The following is a 24,183-nucleotide window of genomic DNA, read 5'->3' on the forward strand; positions in this document are numbered from 1 at the left end:
AACTCAGCAGATCCAGAAGCATCAGTAGACTTGCTGGGTTGCTCGTGAAACAAATCTTTCTCACAGCACCAGGTATGATGTGACAATAAACCTCTTTGGCAACTTTATAAGCCTTTTCTTTGATGTCATCTTTGAAGTGATGCACAACCAATGTTTGCTACAAAGGTTCACCCCACCCTGGAAAGCTCCTCACAATAAAAGCAAGCTGAGGTCACCTGTCTGATAACCTCCAGCTGAGTACCCAAGACATACCTGAGTTCTTGCAGAAGTGAGGAGATGTGGTTTAGTGTCGACCCACTTTCCCGTTTCGACTCTGCTGTCGCCAGAAGGTAAAGTAGTTTATCCATTGAGAAAGCATTGGCAATATATCGACGTTTCAAATCCTGTGCAGGCACAACAAGAACGAGCGCTTGAGGTTGGTGAAAAACCACAGCAACTAGATTGAGAATGCAAGCTGACAGGGTGACCCCACACTTGAATGAACCAAAGTTTATTGGGATGTAGATGCATAGAAGCATTGAAATTCTCGCTGGCTGCAGCCACACAGGAACAAGAGGAGAAAAAAAGGAAAACTAATATTCAGAGTTGGAAAAAGCAAAATTACTAAATATTCACAGCTGAATTTTGTGATGGAGGGGAAAGAACTAGGTGTGAGCTGTGACATTTAATCTGAAAACTTGCCAAGATATTGAAAGGGAATTTAATTAACCAGAAACGCCAGCATATTTATCAGATGGGACAGGAACCTTCTCTCCAAACACCCCGCTGTTCCAGTATGGGACAGCACCCTACTCCCACATAAACACCAGATCTAAACCTCTCCCTCTGATGTCAATCACTCTCCCCACCATCCCTCACTCACCACCAACACACATGGCACGAGGTGTGGAGAACACATTACCTTAGCAGCTTCGTAGCCTGTCTTCAACCACTGCGTTGTTGCAAAATGCACAGCTTCGGAAACGCTGTATCCACAGCACACTTTTGAGACAAAGGCCCCAGGGGAGCACACAATGAACTGCCCACTCTGCTGAACGGTGCGACACACTTTGATCCCCTCCTGACACAGGACCTCTGGAGAAATCTGGCAAGGCAAACATTGCAGATAGGATCAGCTACATTATCTGAAGTGGAGTGCTGACCAGTAGTTCCACTGTCCCACTACAGAGAAACACTAATGTTAATTGCCACACTGTTAAATCTGTACCACAGGCAGCCATCCATCTGTACTTAATGTATCAGTCAATAAGTTTCAAATTAACACATTTACTGTCCTGTGCGAGGCCTGCAACATATATGATTTTAACCCTGGAGTAAAACTGTATTTGCTCAATTATAAATTAGAATCAGGAGTTGACATCAGTCACTACAATGTATTTTAATAATAAATCATGTTAGCCAACAAAAATGGTGCACAATTGACATCCTCATGTCTTGTGCACTGCAGCTCCTCATTCACTTTAGTGGGTGGTTGTGGTTTAGTAATTATATTGGACCACTAACTAGACAATTGACCAGCTACTCTGCAAAAGTGAAGGCTGTAGGGAGAAGAATGTTAGCCAAGACACTCGAGTGAACTCATCAGTTCTTTTATATTCTCCTGGGCAAGCAGTCAACTCTTGGTTTAATCAGGCATGTGTGGACGCTGGGGATGGAGGGATTGGGATCATGTGCGGGCAGCAGCTGAGATTTTAATATGGGCATCACGTTTGGACAGGACAGACACATAGACTGAAGAGCCTGTCCCCCTGCCTCAGTAGAATGACAGCCTCTATCAAATGAGTTCTGCCTGATTACTTGGGAACGTAAGCAGATCTTGAATCCATGTCCTTTTTATTTGTGATATGTAACAGGGAGATTAGGTCATGTGTGGACATTTCAGCAGTTCGGAGAAGGGAAAGAACGGATACTGCAGGACGAGATCTGGTGTATGTTCTGGGTTTTGTCACAGTTCTTGTCCAGTAGCAACATTCTTCATCCATTTACACACATCACCAGACCCCAGCAGTATGGCACACCCCCTCAAAGAGAAATGAATCCTTTACGACATAGCAGTAAGAAACAAGCCAATCTCCTGCTACAAGTGTAAGAAATGATTCCATTGCAATTTCCAATCTTTCTAGCAAAGGTTCAAGTACAAATAATAATTATTAGTGAAGAACTGAAATCTATATTTTTTAATTCCATCTTTCTTTTTAAAAACCTCACTGGATGAATATATAAAATATAACCATGTTGCAAAATCCAACAATTCTGGAAACTTGCAAGAAGTTCCAGGAACACTAACTAATGGACCTTTGCCAATGGCGGGTCTTTATGACCCAAGGATTAAATGGTTGAATTGATATCCCTACTGTAATTATAATGAATTTTCATAAGCTTAATTGCATTTTCCTCCCACAAGATATGCAAAACCATCGTGCCTGCTTTAAATGTGTCCACTTCCCCTAAGAGAGCTGGTGTCCAACTTGGAAGCAGTGATTGATTCTAGTCACAGCCCTTGAAAGGAATGTGCTTCTCAAAAAAACCGTGGATACAACTCACCAAATGGTATCCTACATTCATGGGGGAGGATGCAAGATGGCTCTAAAGAAAGGATTTCCAAGAACCGCTTTGTCCTCATCTGAGATGAGAATTTAATGTCATTACATATTTACAGATGCGCCAAAATTCTTGCTTGCTGAGCCCAACAGGCACAGAAGATACACCAACTCTAGTGGTATAAAGTACCATGACATGGCTAGGTAGAAGAGATCATAAATCTACAAAGGATAGAATAATAAATATTCATAGTTGCAGTTTGTGCAAGAAAATGAAAGTTTTTCAAATTTTTTTGGTGGTCCTGGAGTATTTTATGATTAATACAGGGAGGTTCAAGAGCCTGATAGTTATTGGGGAAAACAACTGTTCATAGAGTAACAAAGCAATTGCAGCTACATCCTACACCTCATCATCAGTTTACAAGATGCCTAAAAGTAATGGGACAACTTCTGAAAACATTTTGGGGTTTAAGTTTGGAAAAGTATGGAGATAACCAAACCTGACACTACTCTCAGACAGACTTGTATCGCTTAAGTGTTCAAGCTGACAACTGTACTGCTGACCATCTCAAAATGTTCTTCAGTCACAAAATTATTTGAGAGCCATCCTGTTGTTAGATGAGAGCCAATTACCCCATTGCAAAACTGTAATCCGAATGGGAGATAAATAGCAGGGCAATCCACAGTACAGGTCTAAGTGGATTGGATAATGTGAGCCAAAACAACTAATTTTAATTTTAATGATACAGCACAGAAGCCCCTTCCAGCCCACAGTTACACCCAATTAACCTACCAACCACGTATGTTTTAGAGGCTGGGAGGAAATCAGAGCATCCAGGGAAAGCTAACACAGGTTCCAGGGAGAATGTACACACAGTGGTGGATTCAAGTGTGGGTCCGTGGTTCTGGCTAACCATTATGCCAAACATGTCACTCTTTCTCTCTTGCTTTTCTTTGAATAGCATTGTGGAATCTTTTCTTTTCCATCTGTCCAACAAGCAGCAAAGGAAGATTAAATATCTCAATTGAAAGAAGGCTCATCTAGCTATGCAGCACTCCCTCAGCAACAAAGGTATTGGTTATTGGAAGAGCTATGCATTAAAGCCCTCTCACTTCAACATCCTTTTTCTTTCTTTTTAAAATACTGTTCAACATATTAATCCTACATACAAAGTCTACTTATGTAGCAAAAAAAGTATGTCATATCATAAATGCATATCACAAATTAATATAAATGTTATTCAAATCCATCCATATTTGTAGATTTAACATTATTTCTTAAAAATAATTCTGCATAGAAATCCAATGAGTAATATCTGTCCAATGTGATAATACGATCTAGAACGACAATAATTAAACCCGTATATAACTGGTTAATCTTAAAAAAAAACAAAACTAGATCTAATTTATCTCCTCCCTCTAATCAAGGGTACCTTGTAGAGAAATAACAATAAAGATATGGATTGAATAGTCAACATCCTAAAGGAAAGAGAAGTAAAGCACTATCCAGGAAGACACAGCATAACATGACTAACAAGTGGAAACATGGATAGGCAAGGTGGTGAAGGCAACGTTTCGAACACTTGCCTTCATCAGTCAGGGCATTGAGTGGAGGAGCTCTGATATCATGTCACAACTATACAAGACATTGGTTAGACCCCACTTGGATTATTGACCACAGTTTATTTCAGACAGCTGTAAATCAGATATTATTAAGTTGGAAAGGGTGCAGAAAAGATTCACAAGAATGCTGCGGGGAATGTAGGGCTCGAATTATAAGAGGAGGCTGGGACTTTTCTCCCTGGAGTGTAGGAGGTGGAGGGAGCACCGTGAAGATGTTTATAAAATCATGTGGAGGCGGGGGCAAAGACAAGGTAAATTTTTGGGTTTTTTTCCCCCCAAGATCAGGGAATCTAAAACAAGAAAATATAGATTTATGGTGGGAAGGGAAAGATTTAGCGGGGATCTGAAAGGCATCTTCTTTCTACTCAGGGTGGGAAGGGAAAGATTTAGCAGGGATCTGAAAGGCATCTTCTTTCTACTCAGGGTGGGGAATACATGGAATGAGCTGCCAGAGGAAGTGGCGGAGACAGGGGCAATGGTGACATAGAAAACATCCATGATGGGTACATCGATAAGAAAGATTTAGAGGGATATGAGGTAAACACAGGCAAATGGGACGAGCCTGGATAGACAACCTGGACAGCATGTATGATTGGGCTGAAGGGACTGCTTTCATGCTGTAAAATTCTGCAACTATATAATGTTCATAAGAACATTTCTGACCGTTAACTATTACTCCCTAGATTCAATATGATGTTTTAATATCAGATTTCCAGGATCTGCAATCGATAAGTTTATACAAAACCAATACAAAAGTGGAATTGTGAATTGTAAGTTATTAATAACATTACAATTTTCTTCAGGGATGATGGAGAAGTAACTCATGGTCAGGGTTCAAGAAATATCGTGGTCAAGAACACAAAGAGAATTAGTTCAAATTCAAGTATCATCCGATTGTAACAGCACAGCCAACAAAATAGCATTCTCTGGTCCGTGGTGCAAAACAGTGCAAATACGCGAACAGACATAACACACATACAAAATATATATAAATAAATGTGTATGTGTGTGTGTGTGCATATACACACAGACCCAATAAAATTTATCAAAATAATAATTATTAATAGGTAGGTAGTGGTTTTAGCAGTTCAAGTCATTCAGCAATCTCATTGCCTGTGGGAAGAAGATGTGCCTTAGCCTGGTGGATCTGGCTCTAATACTTCTGTATCTCTTCCACAATTGGAGTAGCTGGAAGATAGTAGTCCTCACAGATTTTGAGTCATGAACCCATTACGTGGGTTAATTACACATTTCAGATTCTAGTATTTGTTCCAACACTGCTCTGCATTCCATTCCAATCATGTTCAGTGACCAGCAAGTTCATGGGCACGGTGTCAAAATTAAATGCATACCGGGAAAGACATCTCTCTATTTTAACTCTTGTTACTTAATTACCACAATTCCACTGCCAGATGTATGTAGCAAGTTGGAGGGCTGGATGGGCTAGAGTTCGTTAAATATGTTCAAGATTGTTTTCTGAATCATTTAGTAGAAGAACCAACTCGGGACAGTGTAATACTGGATCTCCTGTTAGGGAAGGAGCCAGGTCAGGTATCAGACATTAATGTTGGAGATCCAATTAGGTCTAGTGATCATAATTCTGTTAGTTTTAAGGTAGTTTTAGGGATGAGCAAGGAGGGCCTAAAGTTGAGGTTCTGGATTGGAGAAGAGCAAATTTCAAAGGGATTTGGGGAGTATTGAGTGGGCCAGGATATTTTCAGGTGAGGGTGTAAATGAGAAATGGAGGATATTCAAAAAAGAAATTTCGAGGGTACAGAGTACTTATGTCCCAGTGAGGATCAAAGGAAAGGCTGGAAGTCATAGGGAGGCTTGGTTTTCGAGGAATATTGGAAATTTGGTTAGGAGAAAAAGGGAGGTGTACAAGAGGTATAAAGAACAGAGAGCTGACAATTTGAAGGAGGACTACAAGGAGTGTAGAAGGAATCTTAAGAAAGAAATTAGAAAGGCCAAAAAAAGGCACGAAGAGGCTTTGGCAGACAGAGTAAAAATAAATCCAAAGGGTTTCTATAAGTACATTAAAAGTAAAAGATTAGTGAGGGATAAAATTGGACCCCTTGTAGATAGTGGGAAATTTTGAATCATTTCTTTGCCTCGGTATTCACTAGGGAAAAAAATATTGAACCAGCTGAGGTAAAGAAAAATAGTGGGGAGGTAATGAAGCATATAAGGATAACCAAGGAGGTAGTGATGGCTGTGTTGAAAAAGATAAAGGTGGATAAATCTCTGGGACCGGACAAAATATTCCCAAGGACACTCAGGGAGGCTAGTGGACAGATAGTGGGGTCATTAACAGAGATATTTAGGATGTCACTGGCCACAGGGGTAGTGCCAAAGGATTGGAGGGTGGCGCATGTGGTTCCGCTGTTTAAGAAAGGGTCTAAATGTAAACCTGGGAATTATAGGCCCGTGAGTCTGACGTCTGTGGTGGGCAAGTTGATGGAAAGTGTTCTGAGGGATGGTATATACAAATATTTGGAGGTACAGAGATTGATAGGGAGTAATCAGCATGGTTTTGTCAGGGGTAGATCATGCTTGACAAACCTGATTGAGTTTTTCGAGGGGGTTACAAAAAAGGTTGATGAAGGGAAAGCTGTGGATGTTGTCTATTTAGACTTTAGTAAAGCTTTTGACAAAGTTCCCCACAGGAGGTTAGGAAAAAAGGTGGAGGGATTAGGTATAAATAAGGAGGTAGTGAAATGGTTTCAGCAATGGTTGGATGGGAGGTGTCAGAGAGTAGTGGTAGAAAATTGTTTGTCCAATTGGAGGCCAGTGGCCAGTGGAGTTCCTCAGGGATCGGTCCTGGGTCCACTATTGTTATATATATTAATGATCTGGAAGTACGGGTGGAGAGTTGAGTAAGCAAGTTTGCGGATGATATAAAAATTGGTGGAGTTGTGGACAGTGAGGAAGATTACTGTAGATTAAAAGGTGATTTAGGAAGGCTGGAGGTGTGGGCTGATAATTGGCTGATGGAATTTAATAGATAAGTGTGAGGTGTTACATTTTGGAAAGGCAAATCTGAATAGGTCATATGCATTAAATGGTAGGCTATTGAGATGTGCAGAGCAACAAAGGGAGTTAGGAGTGATGGTAAATAGTACCCTCAAGGCTGATACTCAGGTAGATGGTGTGGTGAAGAAGGCATTTGGAATGTTGGCCTTCATAAATCGGAGTACTGAATTCAAGATTAGGGAGGTTATGATGAAATTGTACAAGGCATTGGTGAGGCCAAATTTGGAGTACTGTGTACAGTTTTGGTCACCAAATTATAGGAAAGATATAAACAAAATAGAGAGAGTGCAGAGAAGGTTCACGAGAATGTTGACAGGATTTCAAGGTTTGAATTACAGGGAAAGGTTGTGCAGACTAGAGCTTTTTTCTCTGGAGCGTAGAAGATTGAGGGGGGACTTGATAGAGGTGTTTAAGATTTTAAAGGGGACAGACAGAGTAAATGTGGATAGGCTTTTTCATTTAAGAGTGGGGGAGATTCAAACTAGAGGGCATGGTTTAAGATTGAAGGGGGAAAATTATAAGGGGAACATGAGGGGAAATTTCTTTACGCAAAGGGTGGTGGGGATGTGGAATGAGCTTTCGACAGACATGGTCGAGGCGGGATCATTGGTTACATTTAAGGAAAGACTAGATAGTTACATGGATAGGAGAGGACTGGAGGGGTATGGACCGGGTGCTGGTCAGTGGGACTAGGAGGGTGGGGATTTGTTACGGCATGGACTAGTAGGGCCGAACTGGCCTGTTCTGTGCTGTAAGTGGTTATGTGGTTATATGATTTTCTATTGGGGGGGGGGGGTGTGGAAGGGGCAGCAGTTGAGCTGCAACATCATATCTCAAGTGACCCAGGTTCAATCCTAACGCGGGAGTTGGTAGGTCAACTTGCCGGTGTGTGTGTGTGCATGCATGCATGTGCGTGTCTTCCTTTCTGATTAGTAACAGAAGGACATGGGATGGTATTTATCGTCTTCTTATTTCTTTAAACCCCTCCCCTATTGGCTGCAGCTCAACTGCAGAAGATTTTCTTGCGTTGATATAGACATCACACATAGCTGCTTCATTCTGTGGTCAGTAGTTGCAAAGCATCAGACCCAAAGTCAAACAGCAGAGAAGATCACTGGGGTCTCCCTTTACTCTACTGACGACGTTGACCAGGAGCTTTCTTAAATAGGGTTGAAATCATTATTGAGGACTCTTTCCATCCAGCACAGAGTATATTTTACCCACAACTGTCAAGAAGGAGGGAGAAGCATCAAAATCAGGTCAGCCAGGTTGAAAGTGAGATTGATGACGGCATATCCTGTAACCTTAGATCTCATAATTTAATCCAATAAATGACTCATATATTTATAGTTATATTTTTAAGTATATATGAGATCTGTATGTGGTGTGTGTGCATGGCCATAGTCCAAAGAAACACTGTTTCATTGGGTTGTTTACGTAGAGTCAGATGGTAATAAACTTGAACATACCTAAGCAAAAGTGCAGGGCATCAAAAACAGGGAGAACATCCCTGTGGAGAAGGTAAAGCAAGGTGACTCTAGCAGCAAGGGGTTCAGCAGGCTAAAGGACTCACACACTGCAAGCTGTTGGTGACGTGCACTTGAGAAACAGATAGAGAAGCTGAGATTCGAGAGGGTGCTGAGAGCAAGAAGCACCCACAGGGCCTCGAGGACTGAAGAGTTCCAGATTGGATCAGGGGTTTGGAAATGAAGCTCAGGCTATTATTGGATCAAACAAGAATCTGTGCAACAGTACTGGAGGCAAATCCAGACTCTCCATCTCTGAAAGGACTATTTTGCTTCTTTTTCTTATTGTTAGGGGCGCTAGGCAATACTCATAGCGACTCTTTGACGGCTTTACCATGTATAGTAAAATACAAGCAAAAAAAATTATGTAAATAAATTTCTTAAAATATGGGGAAAAATCCCCCCCACCACCACTCATTTGTTAGTTCACCAAGCATGCCACACGCAATCCCAATCAACCAGCAAATTCATTTATCTGGCATCTACCAATCACCATAGGAGCCGGATACTGGGGGTTTTAGAATATGTTACATTTTTATGTATTATTACTTGACAATAAAAGGAACTGAGCAAGTCATTTTGTTTTCCCCTTCTCAAGCCTCCTCTCAAATACAAGAAGACTAGAGGAGCAAGGACTTGGATCCACGACCTTCAGAATACACCTCTCTGCTATGGGTACAGGGGTGGCGGTTGATAGCCATAAATGCACAAATAGTTCTTCTCTTACCATTATATTACTTTCAAGCATGTCGAGCCCTGATGTGCCATTAGCTTGTAGTAGGGTGTGCACCACTTCATCAAGTTTGGTCTTCTCATCAGCAGGAATACAATACCTGAAGAAAAGAAGACAGCTGAAAATGCCACAGTCCAAAACTTGCAGGCAAGTGCGCTAGTGTCTCAGTACCAACACTCTCTGCAGTCTTACAAAGACCTGGCCGCAGTTAGTGATGGGGCAGATTTATTTTCCCCCAAGGCAGCACAGTAACGATTCCACTACTTCTATAAAATCTGTGGAAATTTTACAGAAATAGCAACAAGCGACAACTAGCTTAGAATTCCCTTCTTGACTCCAGAATCGTGGCAATTTCTATCATAATTTCCCCACCCACCCAAAACACAAGTCTTTTAAAAAGGCAATGAAAGCTTGTGATTTTCTCAACATGTTCCATTAAATGGCTATTTTCTTATAGTAAAGAAATGGTCGGAGAAAATATTCCAAAAATCTTCATAATCCACAGGAAAATACTCACCATTTTTTAGATAAAAAACCTCTCTGTGGAAGCTCCAGACTAGGTTCACTGAACCTCCAAATCATGCAAGAGGAAAATTATTCTTTGCTTAATTTTAATTCTCTACTGGAGAATTCATATCTTGCTAAAAAGTGGACTGAGTCACAGGGACCAAAAATCATCCTATGTACAAGCCATGTTACAAAAGGGGAGTGCTAATGTGTCAGCACTCTGGATTAAAAATAGTTGGGGTAGGTTGGTCGCAGAGATTGGGGTGAGATGGCGGAGAGAAGAGGAAAGAAATAAAGAAAAGCAAAGAGCTAAATGTGACCACCATCAAGCAAGAACAGTATCAAGTTCAGTTGCATTGGAGGATGGACAATAGACAATAGGAGCTGGAGTAGGCCCTTCGGCCCGTCGAGCCAGCACCGCCATTTTACAGATCATGGCTGATCACTACCATCAGTACCCCTTTCCAGCCTTATCCCCATAACCCTTAACTCCTTTGCCCACTAGAGTCTTATCTAACTCTCTTTTGAACATAATCAGCGAATCTGCCTCTACCACCCTCTGTGGCAGAGCATTCCACAGATTCACACTTGGCTGGGTAAAAAAATGTTTTCTCATCTCCGTCATGGAGTAGCAGCCGGTAGAATACTAGCTCTCTCCAGAAAAGAAGGAAAAAAGTGAAGAAAAAGCAAAGCCCCAGACACACAAATCACAACAAATAAAAAATAAAGGTGTGGAGGAAATGGCACCAAAGAAAGAAAAGCCAAAAAGAACAAGAAGAAAAGAAGAAGATGCAGGAAGAAAAAGGTGAAGGCCTTACCTGTACGAAGAAGCAGGGACCCACCGTGGAAAGAGGAGCCCACTCCCTGGGGTCAGTGGAAACCGAACGCAGGACTGCAAAGATGGCTCACGGAGCCAAACAGAGATATGTGATGCGCACGACAAAGACAACACCGATGGGAGCTGTGGAGTGGAACTCTACAGCTTAAGGGCTCCCAACGGGAAGATATAGAAAATAACGGGAACGGGAGGGAGGAGAATGAAAAAAGGAAATCAGAGACACAACAAATAACCAGCCCAGAGGAAGAGGACCAATATCAAGACACCATAAAAAAAAATACCCAACAAACTGAGACAAACAGCCCAACAAGAAAGTCATAAGAGACACAGATATAAGGAAGAGAAATAGAAGACACAAACCCTAGAGCAGACACAAAAGAAGAAGGAGAACATCAAGCTCTGCACAGAGAAATAGAAGATAAAGGGAATGGACAGTACATAGACTAAAAAAATTTTCAAGAATATATGGAAGCATTAAAAGAACAGTTGACACGAGAATTTAGTGAAATAAAAAGAAGAATAAAAGGTACAGAAGAAAAAGTGAGCAGATTAGAGCTCGTCATGACAGAAATAGGGAAAAGAGTAGACAAGGTGGAAGAACAAGAAACAGCCGTAGAAATGGAAGTGGATGACTTAAAAAGAAAATTGGAAGAAACACAGGAGTTGTTAGCTCAGAAGATGGATATAATGGTAAACTATAATAGGAGAAACAATATAAAAAAGTGGGCCATAAGGAAGATGAAGAAGGCAAAGATATGAAAGAATTTATAAAAGAATGGATCCCCAAGGTCCTGGGAATGCCAGAAATACAGGAAGGAATGGAAATAGAAAGGGCACACAGAACATTAGTCCCAAAACCACAGCCACAACAAAAACCAAAATCCATTCTAGTAAAATTCCTGAGATATATGACATGAGAAAATATATTGGAGAAGGCAATGAAAAAAATGAGAGAAGACAAAAAGCCACTGGAATACAAAGGTCAAAAACATTTTTTCTACCCAGACATAAGTTTTGAGCTCCTGAAGAAGAGGAAGGAGTTTAACGCAGCAAAGGAAGAAAGGCTATAAATTTATGTTAAGATATCCAGCGGTGCTTAAAATAGTTATCCCGGGGCAGCAAAGCAGACTGTTCTCGGATCCGGAGAAAGCACGAGAATTTGCAGAACGCCTGCAAAACAGAAAGCGAGATGAAGAGGTGTAACAAGAACAAGAATGACGACAAACTTCATATAAAGAAGAATAATAATGTATAAGTAAGAACTAAGAAAAGGGAAGAAAAGGAAGTAAGGGGGGAATTAAGAGGGTGAGCTTTGTTATATGTGAAGATAAAAGTCTTTTCTGGAGGGGGTTAGGTGGGAGAGAATAACAGTCACTGCGAAATCAGTTGACACTTGCGAGCGGGTTTGCAATCCAAATGGAGAGGGGAGTTGTGGTTGCCCGGCAAGGGACAAGGGGCAACTCAGAGAGGGGGGGGGGGGGGGGGGGGGACATTTGGGGTCAAGGGGATGTGGGAATAGTGGAAATATTTTATGTTTTAGAAGTGTTGTCTTATAGTGCGTTCAAAAAAAGAAATCAGAAATGGATTTGGGGGAGAGGTAGGTGGTGATGAGGAAGCGGAAATGAGAGGTAAACAAAGTATGAAATAGCCATGTTGAACTATATGACTATAAATATTAACGGAATACATAACCAAATCAAAAGGAAGAGGCTGTTAAATTTACTGAAGAAAGAAAAAAATTGATATAGCATTCGTGCAGGAAACACATCTAACTGAAGTGGAACACAATAAATTAAGGAGAGACTGGGTAGGGCACGTAACGGCAGCATCACATAATTCAAAAGCCAAAGGTGTAGCTATATTAATCAATAAAAATGTACCAATCAAAATAGAGGAAATAATAGGCCCAGCAGGGAGGTATGTAATGATAAAGTGTCAGATATATTCAGAATTTTGGAATTTGCTCAATGTATATGCACCTAATGAAGAGGATCAAAAATTTATGCAAGATATCTTTATGAAGATTGTAGATACGCAGGGGAATATACTGATAGGAGAGGACTTGAGCCAAATTTATGGTTAAATCGATGCAGGAAATGCAATTTTTGGATATATGGAAGAGGCAACACCTAAAGGAGAAGGAATACTCATATTATTCGTGGAGACAAAACATACTCAAGGATAGACCTGTTCCTGTTGTCAGCCCACATCCAAGGGAGAGTTAGAAAAACGGAATATAAAGCTAGATTGTTATCGGATCACTCACCCCTGTTATTAGCAATAGAGCTGGAGGACATCCCAACGAGAACGTATAGATGGAGATTAAACTCCATGCTACTTAAAAGACAGGATTTTAGAGAATTCATTCAGCGACAAATTAAAATGTACTTTGAAAAAAATACTGAATCAGTGAAAGATAAATTTATACTATGGGATGCAATCCCATTTATCAGAGGGCAGATAATAAGTTATGTAACTAAGATGAAGAAGGACTACAATCAGGAAATAGAACAGCTGGAAAGGTAAATAGTAAGTACAGAAAAAGAATTAGCAACAAGGGAAGATACAACAAAAAGAGAATTGGCGGACAAAAAAATAAAATACGAAACACTACAAACGTACAAGGCGGAGAAGAACATAATAAAGACCAAACAGAAAGAGCTAGGAGAAAAAACGCACTAAATACTAGCTTGGCGGCTTAAAACAGAACAAACTAAAAGAACTAAAGGAAAAAGGACAAACAAATTACATATAACCCATCGGAGATCAATGAAAACTTCAAGGAATTCCACGAACAATTATATTGAACTGAGAACGAAGGGAAAGAAGACAAAATAGATGAGTTTCTAGCTAAAATTGAACTTGCAAGAAGAGGAGCAAAACAAATTAATAAAATCATTTGAAATAGAGGAAATACAGGATATATTAAAAAAACTACCCAACAATAAAACGCCGGGAGAGGATGGACTCCCAATAGAATTCTATAAAACATTTAAAGACTTATTAATTCCTCCTCTCCTGGAAGTAATGAACCAGAATGAAGAAACACAAAACATGCCAGATTCATGCAAAACAGCAATAATTACAGTAATACCAAAGATGGGGAAAGATCCACTAACATCAGCATCGTATAGACCAATATCTCTACTCAACACAGATTATGAGATAATAGCTAAACTCTTAGCAAACAGATTGGCCGACTGTGTACAAAAAATAGTAAAGCTAGATCAAACTGGATTTATTAAGAAAAGACGAACAACGGACAATATCTGTAAGTTCATTAACTTAATCCATGCAGTACAAGGAAACAAGACGCCAACAGTGGCAGTTGCCTTGGATGCAGAGAAAGCCTTTCACAGAGTAGAATGGAATTATTTATTCAAAGTACTACAGAGGTTCAACCTACCAGAGAAATATATTAATTGGATTAAAGCATTATATAAGAGACCTTTGGCGAAGGTGACAGTAAATGGATATATATCAAACCAATTTAAATTACGCAGGTCAACAAGGCAGGGATGTCCACTATCTCCCTCACTGTTCGCTTTAGCTATAGAACCCTTGGCAGAACTGATAAGAACAGAAAATAAAATAAAAGGGATAAAAATAAAAGAGAAGGAATATAAAATCAGTCTATTTGCAGATGACATCATAGTATACTTAACAGAACCAGAATTATCAATAAAAGAATTACATAAGAAATTGAAGGAATATGGAGAAGTATTGGGGTCCAAGATCAACGCAAATAAAAATGAAGCGATGCCAATCAATAATGCAGATTTCACAAAGTTTAAGAAAGAATCACCATTTAAATGGCAAACACAAGCAATCCGATACCTAGGTATTCAACTAGTAATAATCAAGGCCATCTATACAAATTAAATTATCAGCCATTAATGAAGAAATTACAAGATGACTTAGAACATTGTAAAGATTTACCACTAACACTGATAGGGAGGGTAAATTGCATTAAAATGAACATCTTCCCAAGAATACAATACCAATTCACCTAACAGAGAAATTCTTCAAGGTGCTAAAGAAAATAATAAGGAAATTCTTATGGAACCCAAGGATAGCGCTAGATAAATTAATAGAATGGTACAAACAAGGGGGCTTACAGCTACCAAACTTTAAGAATTATTATAGAGCAGCACAATTAAGATACCTATCAGATTTTTATCAAACAAGGGAAAAACCAGATTGGACCAGATTAGAGCGAGATAAAATAGGGGAGAAGGTAACTGAACATATGCTATATAAGTGGGATGAAAAGCTGGTGCAACATGGGAATTCACCAGTACTGCACCATCTGCTCAACATTTGGAAGAAGATTCACGTAGAAAGGAAAAAAACAAATGATCAACTACCAAAATTAATATTGACACAAAATCAACTAATCCCCTTCACAATAGATAACCTTTCCTTTAGAGAATGGGAGAGAAAAGGATCAAAAGAATAGAAAATTGTTTTTCGGGAAATAAATTATTATCTTTTGAACAAATGAAGTGCAAATATGGTATAACTCATGGTACAATGTTGGCATACCACCAACTGAAAACCTACTTGAAAGACAAATTGGGAAGCAGGCTGAGGTTACCAGACGGAAGCAATTTTGAATATGTGATTACAGACACAATGATAATTAAAAGATTTATAAACTGCAAGAGAAAGAACGATGAAATAAGCTGTAAACCCAAACAAAAGTGGGAACAAGATGTAAACAAAGATAAAAGATAAAGAATGAAATATGGGAAAAGCTATGCTCCGGAACTATGAGAAATACAATAAACACGAGGTTACGCATGATACAATATAATTGGTTACACAGGCTGTACACCACGCCCCAAAAGTTACGTAAATGGGACCCAACAGAATCAGATAGATGTTTTAGCTGTAAGAAGGATATAGGAACAACATTACATGCAATTTGGGCATGTGAGAAAGTGGAAAAGTTTTGGGAAGATCTAAATCAGGTATTAAATAAAATCACAAAAAGCAACATACCAAAAAATCCAGAGATCTTTCTTCTAAGCAATATAAGAAGTAAAGAACTTGGACTCGATTTGGTTGGAGCATAAAAACGATTTATTATGATAGCCTTAGCTGTAGCAAAAAAATGTATTATGTCAACCTGTAAATCAGAAGATAGCCTGAGAATACAGCAATGGTACATAGAAATTAATAAATGTATTCCATTGGAAAAAAATAACATATAATTTAAGAAATAACATCACAGTATTCAAACAAATTTGGGAACCGTACATGGAACACAGCAGTGAAGTCCTACCGTGGACCTCCACCCCCTAAAATGAAAGAATGAGAAGATGAAATGAACTGACCCAGTGTGTAAAAGTAGATGACACAAATTTCTTTTTTATTTTCATTGTGTGATGACATTGTTTAATGGGTTTATTGTATTGTATATGTTGAACATTGAGCGGGTGGGGGGGGTGAAGGAGGGAGGGAAGGGAGGGGGGAAAGGGGAGAAAATGACACTGTGTATATTCAAGATGGAAATGTTTATGTGTATTTTGGTCAATATGGTTCATAGTGTGAAAAATTTTTTAAAAATTTAAAAAGTTCAGCTGCATTAAAAAGCCTCTCTACATTCAATTCGATCTTATCCACCAAGGAAACTTGGTAAATCCTTAAATTTGAATGGCTGTTGGAGAGTTTTGAAAGCATGTTAGATAAATGACAGCCTAAAAATAGTTGTTTAAAAAAGTGACCTATTAACAAGAAAGAAAAAAAACAGCCTTCCTATTTAAAAATAAATTTCACTTCAAACAAAAATGTTAATGACAATTTAGTATAGAAGGTGAAATTTAATGTTTAGCACTGAATGCATCAAATTGGCTTTTAGTTTGAAACACAAACTAAAACTATCAAAAGAATCAGAAACGTTACAACTTTCTCATATAGGGTGACAATATCTGCTGAAATGATCGTTTGTTATTTCAACTGGATTTGTGCAAAGTTGGAATGACCACTGGGAATTAGAAACAATCAACGTCATCATCCATGGGGGACTTGATCGATGCCCCTGAAACAATAAGTCTTACTACGCAACCCAATCTTCTCTAATGTGCTCAGAATAACTTTTTTTTAAAAAAACATTGCAAATTAACATTGTGTCAAAATGAGATCAAAGCCAGCAAGTACCTTGAATAAAGGCATAAAGCAGCTTTTAAACCTTCTGGATTTACACCTATGTTTCAGAATGCCCATTCGCCATAAAGGAGGTGTTGTAATATGCATATAATCATTGAGAAGCCATTAAAAAATCAACATCACACGCTGTAAATTACAATGAAAACATTTGTACTTGGAATATCCTTCACAAAAAGATTTTCTGAGACAACCAGGTGTAAATTACACAATCCCATTATCAGACATGTGCATGTATTTTTAATGTACAGGTTGATAGATGGCAAAATGATTTGGACGTGTTCCAAGTCAAAAAATAGCTAGTAATCTTCAAGACTGTAGTCGGTAGGTGGTGTTCACTAAAGGCCATGTGAGTCAATGGGTAACTAAAAGTGCAGACCAAGTCCAAGACCAGTGTTTGTTGAACTCATTTTAAAAGGTTTATATTAATATTTAATGAAGCTTTCATACTGCTTGGGAAAAACGTTTGAGCTTTGTGTCTTTGACTTGGCTGAGCATGCATTCTATAGAGGTTATGCCAAACATGTGATCAATAATACATTCATTAAAAGGCTAAATGTTGCCTTTCAGTGTTTAAGGATGCTGAAAATACTCATGATGTAAATAGCAATTAAGGGGCTGTCTCAACTTAAAGAACTTGCCAGGATGACACAAGACTTAAGTCCGCAAAACTCCGCACCCCTTGATATCAGTGTCAGGACTGACCAGGAAGTCTCCGTCCACCCAAAATGCATCTCAAGATGCAATGAATTAAGACAAAATGGTGTCAACTCCAGTGAGCCACACATGAGCAGATTGGAAAAAAAAATCAGTGCAGAAAACTGAACCTAGGAAGGGGTTTGCAACTTAGGAAGGGGCATCAAATCAACGATTTAAATCAATCGTAAATTCCATTTAGGTTTAGCTGCCCTTCGTGCTGAATACACTGCCTGTCTGACACAGATATGCTTAGTTCTGTCCATGCTGGCTAACTGGTCATTTGGTTCAAGCAATTTTAAGGTCATTTAAGGATATGGACAAAAGGTTTAACTCACTTCTGTGTCAGTGAAGCAGGTCTTCAGGTCAATCTGGTGGAAGAATTAAAAAGAACTATTACCTGAACAATAAAGTACTTGGCAACACTTGATGACTGGGAACCAGTGACAAAACCTCCAGGTACATTGAGGCAATGGATCCAGTTGGAATCCAAATTTACAAGTAACTGGGATTTTTCTTTCAAGGTGAATTTGGCCAATTCTTAACAAAAAAAAAAGACATGCACTTTTGGGATGATGGTTTTATTTCCTGAATTGGTTCTCTGGAATGAAAATGCAAATAATGACTCCATAAATGGCCCCAAACAAAATTCTTTCCTGAATTGGTACCCAGCATTGCGATGTTAAAGCTCTGTGGTGTGTGTGTGTGTGTGTGTGTGTGTGTGTGTGTGTGTGTGTGTGTGTGTGTGTGTGGTGTGTGTGGTGTGTGTGGTGTGTGTGTGTGTTTGGTGACAGAATAGGTTAGGACACCAATTTTGTTTTACAATTCAAATCCAGATGTTGATCCAAACCTTTTCTGCTGTTGGTAGGGTTACCAACCACTTTCCCTCCCAAGACAGGTACTTACCAAATGCAATCAGCACCAGTGTGTAAGTAGTCAATGTACGGAAGGTGGTTTTGGTCTCGTGACCAGCATGAGGTAGTGAAAACCATGCCAATATTTAGCCAAGGAATCGTCACTCCTAGACAGAATAAGAGAAAAGAAACCAAAGTAAAATTCAACAGTTTTTTAAAAATAATTCCAGCTGTTCGATGCTGATCCAATGTAATTTAGTTTTGTAAATTCTGTAAAAAGGATTCAAACATGGAAAAAAATGTGACAAAGATCTTCCTAAATCATAGGAGCATCAAAACCTCAGCTTCCAGCCATGGTACCCATCTCCTGGGATAAAAAGGTGAAAGGTAGCTGTGGCCAGTTCAGGAAACAATTGCTGGGAAACTGCTCTCTGGTATACAAAGGCATTCCAAACATAGAAAAAAAAACAGCTGTCTGCAGTTCATAACAGGTAAACAATGCATTCCCTTTGCATGGGAATAGAAATAATTGATATTCCTTTTTAAGGACTGCAGTGACTGCCACACTTCAAGAAACATTATGGGAGGTTGCAGAATGTGGCAGTGATTTTCTAGGCAAAAAATACAGTAATACTTTCTACAGTTATCATCTGTACACTCTTTATATGTTAACTCACCTTCCATTACTTAAATACAAAGTTTCCACTCAAACATGCTCATCTGTAACTCATTTCTTACCTGATAAAGCACCAAAATGTCGCAGAATGGACCCTGAATTATTAGGAAGGACAGTAAGGTTCCATCCATGCCTAACAAGAGAAAGGAAAACATTGAAGGATAAAAACTTACCAACTGAGTCCATGAAATAAAATAATTCGTAGCCAAGGAAAGCTGCTGACAGTACATGTTCAACCCTTTTAATAACTGTAGAGAGAGAGGGACAACAAAGTCTCCCTCAATGTCAGCAAGATCGAAGAGCTGGACATAAAGGAATGGTGGAGATCACTCCCCAATCCTCATCAACCATGCTGAGGTGGAATCAGACTAGAAGTTACTGGCGTAAACATCTCCAGTAACTTGCCCCGTTCTACCCACATTCGATGCAATGGCTAAGAAAGTACACCAGGTTCTATAGTTCAGAACCTGAGGAGAGATGGCAAGTCAACAGCATCCCTTAATTTCTACAGCTGCACCATTGAAAGTGTCCTGTCAGAGTGTATCAGCACATCGTCTAGGAACTGCTCTGCCAAATCTGTACAAAACTGCAGAAGGTTGTGAACATAAAACACATACCGCCATCCCCTCCATTGACTCTATTTATAAACTCACACTTCCATGGAAAAGCAATCAACATATTAAAAGACAGATCCCACCCTAGCCACATTCTCTTCACCTTCCACCCTCCTATCAGGAAGAAGATTCACAAGTGTGAGATCATACACCATCAGGTTCAAGGACCGTTCCTTTTCTGCCATTGTAGATGACTGATCTCGCTTGAAGCCTGCTCTTCTGCACTGTGTCTTTCTTCTTGTTCCAGGCTGAGATATTCAACTAGCCTCTTCATCAAACAACCTCTACCACTGCATCTTGGTACATGTGACCATAAACTTAAATGCAGACTGGCAGGATTGGATGTGACTATCCTGCTTTTACTGGTGAAGGATACCATTCAAAGAGGAAATATTACCTTGAGAAAGGTTCAGATTTAGCAACCGGGAATCCACTCCCATGTGCCTTTGTGTCCACTTTCCCAGAGTGAACTGCAACATGGGAATCTTTCTGTTCCACTGCCCTCCAGTACTCTTGCTGCAATCAGGAAGAGGAAAAGTTAATACATTACATTGTAGGAGATTGGAATGTATTATTGGGCACATACAATGCATAATTACATAAGACTGTTTCCGCTCCGTAAATGGTTATATGGTTATATTACATAAAAGGGAGCTTCAGAACCATAATCTTGCAGCTGTAGAATTGAGTTCCATTGTAGTCACAGCTGGTGACAGTTCTTGTGAGCCACCCCCTTAATTAGAGGCCAACCTTGTCCACTGAAACACCAGTGGAGCAGGACCATTTGGCCAAAACAGCCCAATTTTGAACATTTCAAACTGGACATCCACAAAGCCCAGTTTGAAATCACCAGAAGAATTCTAACCCATTTCATGACCCGACAACATCTCAGTTCACTACCAGGCCTAGGAACAATTCTTGCACGTGAAGTTGGCAGGATAAATAATGTTAGGAAGGAACTGATATCATCAGCAAAATTGATTCCATTGGAAAAGAATGAGAAAAGATTAAAAGCACTTTATTTCAAGCCAGGAAGAGTACGTTTGGATCAGTATAAATGGTCATGTGGAGGGAGCACTGTGTGAAAAATATTCCCTTCATACAGAAAACATTACCTTGAGAATGGTTCAGATTTGGCAACCAGGAATCCACTTCTCTATGCCTTTGTGTCCACTTTCCCAGAGTGCACTGGAACACGGGATAAATATGGAAAAGGACGTAGGAGCAAAAGGCAGGTCGACAAATAACAATTTAATTGAATAGCCAAGGCAAAGAACTTGCTGGTTATTTTGTTGAAGGATATTCCTATGGATGGCTGCCTTATGTGGCTAGCTTGAGAGAACTTGGTCTTTTCTCCAATGGAGAGAGAGGGAGGATGAGGGTGACTTGGTAAGAGATGTACAAGATAATGAGAGGCATTGAATGTATGGATGGCCAGAGGCTTTTTCCTAGAGCTGAAATGACTAACACAAGTTTTAAGGAGCCTTCGAATAAGTACAGGGGTGATGTTAAAGCAAGTCCTTCTTCGCACAGAGTGATAGGTGCATAGAATGCGCTGCCAGCAGGTACAATAGGATCATTTAAGAGACTATTAGCTGAGAAAGATGGAGGGTTATGCAGTAGGGAAATTAGGCAGTTGTTAACATAATTAGGTCAACATGACACTGTGGGCCGAAAGGCTTGTACTGTGTGGTAGATTTCAATGTTGTGTCCAAGGATTCTGATGGAGGAAATGAATGGTTGCTGGAAACTAGAATCTTGTGAGCGTGACTACAGAGGAATTTAATAAAATCAAAGTATGCAAGAGTGTACAGCCCATCGCAGCTGCACCCGCACACACCTCTCCCTAGGGGATATCTACATTGGAAAAGAAATCGACCAACCAGTACATCTTTGAGATGTGGCTGGAAACCGAAACACCAGGAGAAAATCCATTTGGTCAGAGGGAGAGCCTGTCGGCTTCACTTACTATCAGCTGAGAGCTTTGTCTGATAAGATCATCAAGGATATATTCATTGTCCACTCACTGAGCTCAGGCACAGTGTACCTGCCACTTGTCAATATCATTAAGTATCCAGACAGCAGAATGTAATCCACTCAAAGGCAATAAATTTATAATCCAATGGGCTTCAGCTGTGCCTAAGCCACTGAGGACATCACAAACCAGTCTTGGCACAACATTCAATTTACCCTCCACCTGGCTTCAGTCTAGAACTGTAAGCCTCCATTTCTGGGTTTTTAATTCACAAGTGCTTGCCAAACTACTCGAGTCCTGAATCAGGTTTAACAGGAGAAAAACATGGATTGCTTGGCAAAGCTTTTTGGAGGAATTTTTTAAAAAGTCAAGCCAATTGTGCATGTATTTGGACTTGATCAGTTTAGAGAATGAGGAGTTAAATTACATAGCTGTGCAAAGATAATAATGACGAATATTTAAAGATATTTCAAAATTATCACCAATCACACATTATTCCACTAGGAAATAAATATTCCTGTTCCTATTCATAATTATCCATAGAATTACATGCTATAACTGGACGAGCTTTTGGAACCAATAAAATTGTATATTGGGAAAAGATGGAAGTATTAAACAAAATACTAACCATTGTTAAAATTATATAGAAAAGTGGTAAAAGTCTACATGGGCCTCTCTTGGACACTGAACAGAAGAAATGATCATGTAAAAAAAATTTTAAAAGCCAAAGCATTTCTTTACATTCAAGTCGTTGCCTACTGAGAGACCTTTTAATTTTCAAATCTACTTTTTGGCCAACTCATCAGTAATCTCAAGGGAATTGACTGGTTTAAATGCAAGAATTTGGTTACTGTCTTCAACATACAGAGTAAGGCAAGCATACAAGAGAATTTTTAACAGCAGCTTCACAAGGAATCACAGATGCTCTCCCCACTTTAAGCACCTGCAAGCTTCTGCTTCCAGTGGATGGGATCATTTATATATAATGTCCCCTTGACAGTAGGGCCGCCTGCCAATGGTTTCCAGTGGAAGATGACAGTGGTTTTTGTTTCGGCCTGAGTGAACATCCCAAGTACAGGTGTCTAACCTTTTATCTGGAATTCCAAAACCCGGCAATCTCCAAAAACCGGCACTTTTTTTGTTAGATGACATTGCATATAAGTAACGTTAATTTCCCATAATAAATTCTCCGTTTTCAGAGGGAGACCCTCCCCCACCTCTGTTTCTGTAGACCCAGCCCCCTCCACCCATTCACGTGGGTGCCCTTGCTTACCTTCAGAGAAAGGTTGACTCTCAGCCCCCAGATGGCAGCTGGCTCAATGCAGGAGCAATGGCCATCTTCCTTACCCAATATCCCCCACGCAGCTAGAACCGTTCTGGTGCTGGCAGAGTAGTTCCAGCTGCATGAGGGATTATGGGTAAGGAAAATGGCCAATGCTCCCGCATTGAGCCATTGGTGCGATCCAGTGCAGTGCTCCGTAAACTCTAGGCTTGACAGCACAACACCCTTGCTGCTGTGTGGTGAGTTAGATGGGGGGGGGCAACAGACGGTGCGGTGCTGCTGGGTTGTGCCTGAGGGCTGGCCCCACAAGCTGGTGGAGTGTTTGAAAGCCTCCAATAAGCTGGCGCCTTCTTGGCTGAACCCTGTCACCTTTGACTTCCACACTGGTCGAGAGACTCCTGTACGGCACACGTTGGACCACTGCTCAGCCCAATCAGCACCCCCCCCCCCCCCCCTCCCACCACCCCAGCTCGGCCAGCAGTACCCACTCCACTCGCACTTGGCCCAGCCAGTCCCCACCCCTCACCATGCTCAGCCTGGCCTAGGGCACAAAATAGTCCGGCACCTGCCCGGGGGGGTGGGGTGGAATCCAGAGGATTCCGAACAACGGCAAATGTCCGGTCCAGACAATTCCAGGTAAAGGGTTAGGCACCTGAACATTGTTCACACTGTGGGGCCTTGATGCTCAACTTCAGGCAAGTCAGGCTCAACCTCCATGGATACCTATATAGATCTGGAGCAGCCAAGAGATTGGCCCACTCAGAAAAACCAGCATCATTAAAGGTGGTTACCTGACTGACTTCCGCGCTGCCTGGATTGCAGAAAGCTGAGAGATTGGGCTGACGAGGGCTGCTTTCACCAGAGCTTAGAATGCTGAGCGAAAATCTCACTGAAACTTACAATTCTAGCAGGGCTAAACTGACTGAATGTGGGGAGGATATCTGGCCTGGCTGGGTGGCCCAGATGGGCTCACTGTCTAATGTCACAGAACAAATGATTTAAGACCGAGAGATGGAGAGTGCCTTAGAGAACTGTAGAGATAACACTGAATATACCCAAAAAGGACATGGATAGATTTTGAGAAGCACCACGGGGTAAGGGGAGAGCGCAGGAATGTT

General features: G+C 40.3%; 1 protein-coding gene across 8 annotated transcripts in view; it reads right to left on the reverse strand.

The window, feature by feature from the left end:
- jarid2b (jumonji and AT-rich interaction domain containing 2b) overlaps positions 1 to 24,183 on the reverse strand; it is a 384,803-nt gene that overhangs the window by 10,087 nt on the left and 350,533 nt on the right. For all 8 annotated transcript variants that reach the window (XM_069913428.1, XM_069913423.1, XM_069913421.1 and 5 more), the window contains 6 exons: positions 20,206 to 20,324; positions 19,257 to 19,327; positions 18,571 to 18,685; positions 9,450 to 9,555; positions 902 to 1,084; positions 253 to 383 (listed from right to left, as the gene is read on the reverse strand). In XM_069913428.1, coding sequence (XP_069769529.1) covers positions 253 to 383; positions 902 to 1,084; positions 9,450 to 9,555; positions 18,571 to 18,685; positions 19,257 to 19,327; positions 20,206 to 20,324 — 725 coding nt within the window. The remainder of the gene's footprint in view (positions 1 to 252; positions 384 to 901; positions 1,085 to 9,449; positions 9,556 to 18,570; positions 18,686 to 19,256; positions 19,328 to 20,205; positions 20,325 to 24,183) is intronic.

This window comes from Narcine bancroftii, chromosome 1, assembly GCF_036971445.1.
Source record: "Narcine bancroftii isolate sNarBan1 chromosome 1, sNarBan1.hap1, whole genome shotgun sequence".
NCBI lineage: Eukaryota > Metazoa > Chordata > Chondrichthyes > Torpediniformes > Narcinidae > Narcine > Narcine bancroftii.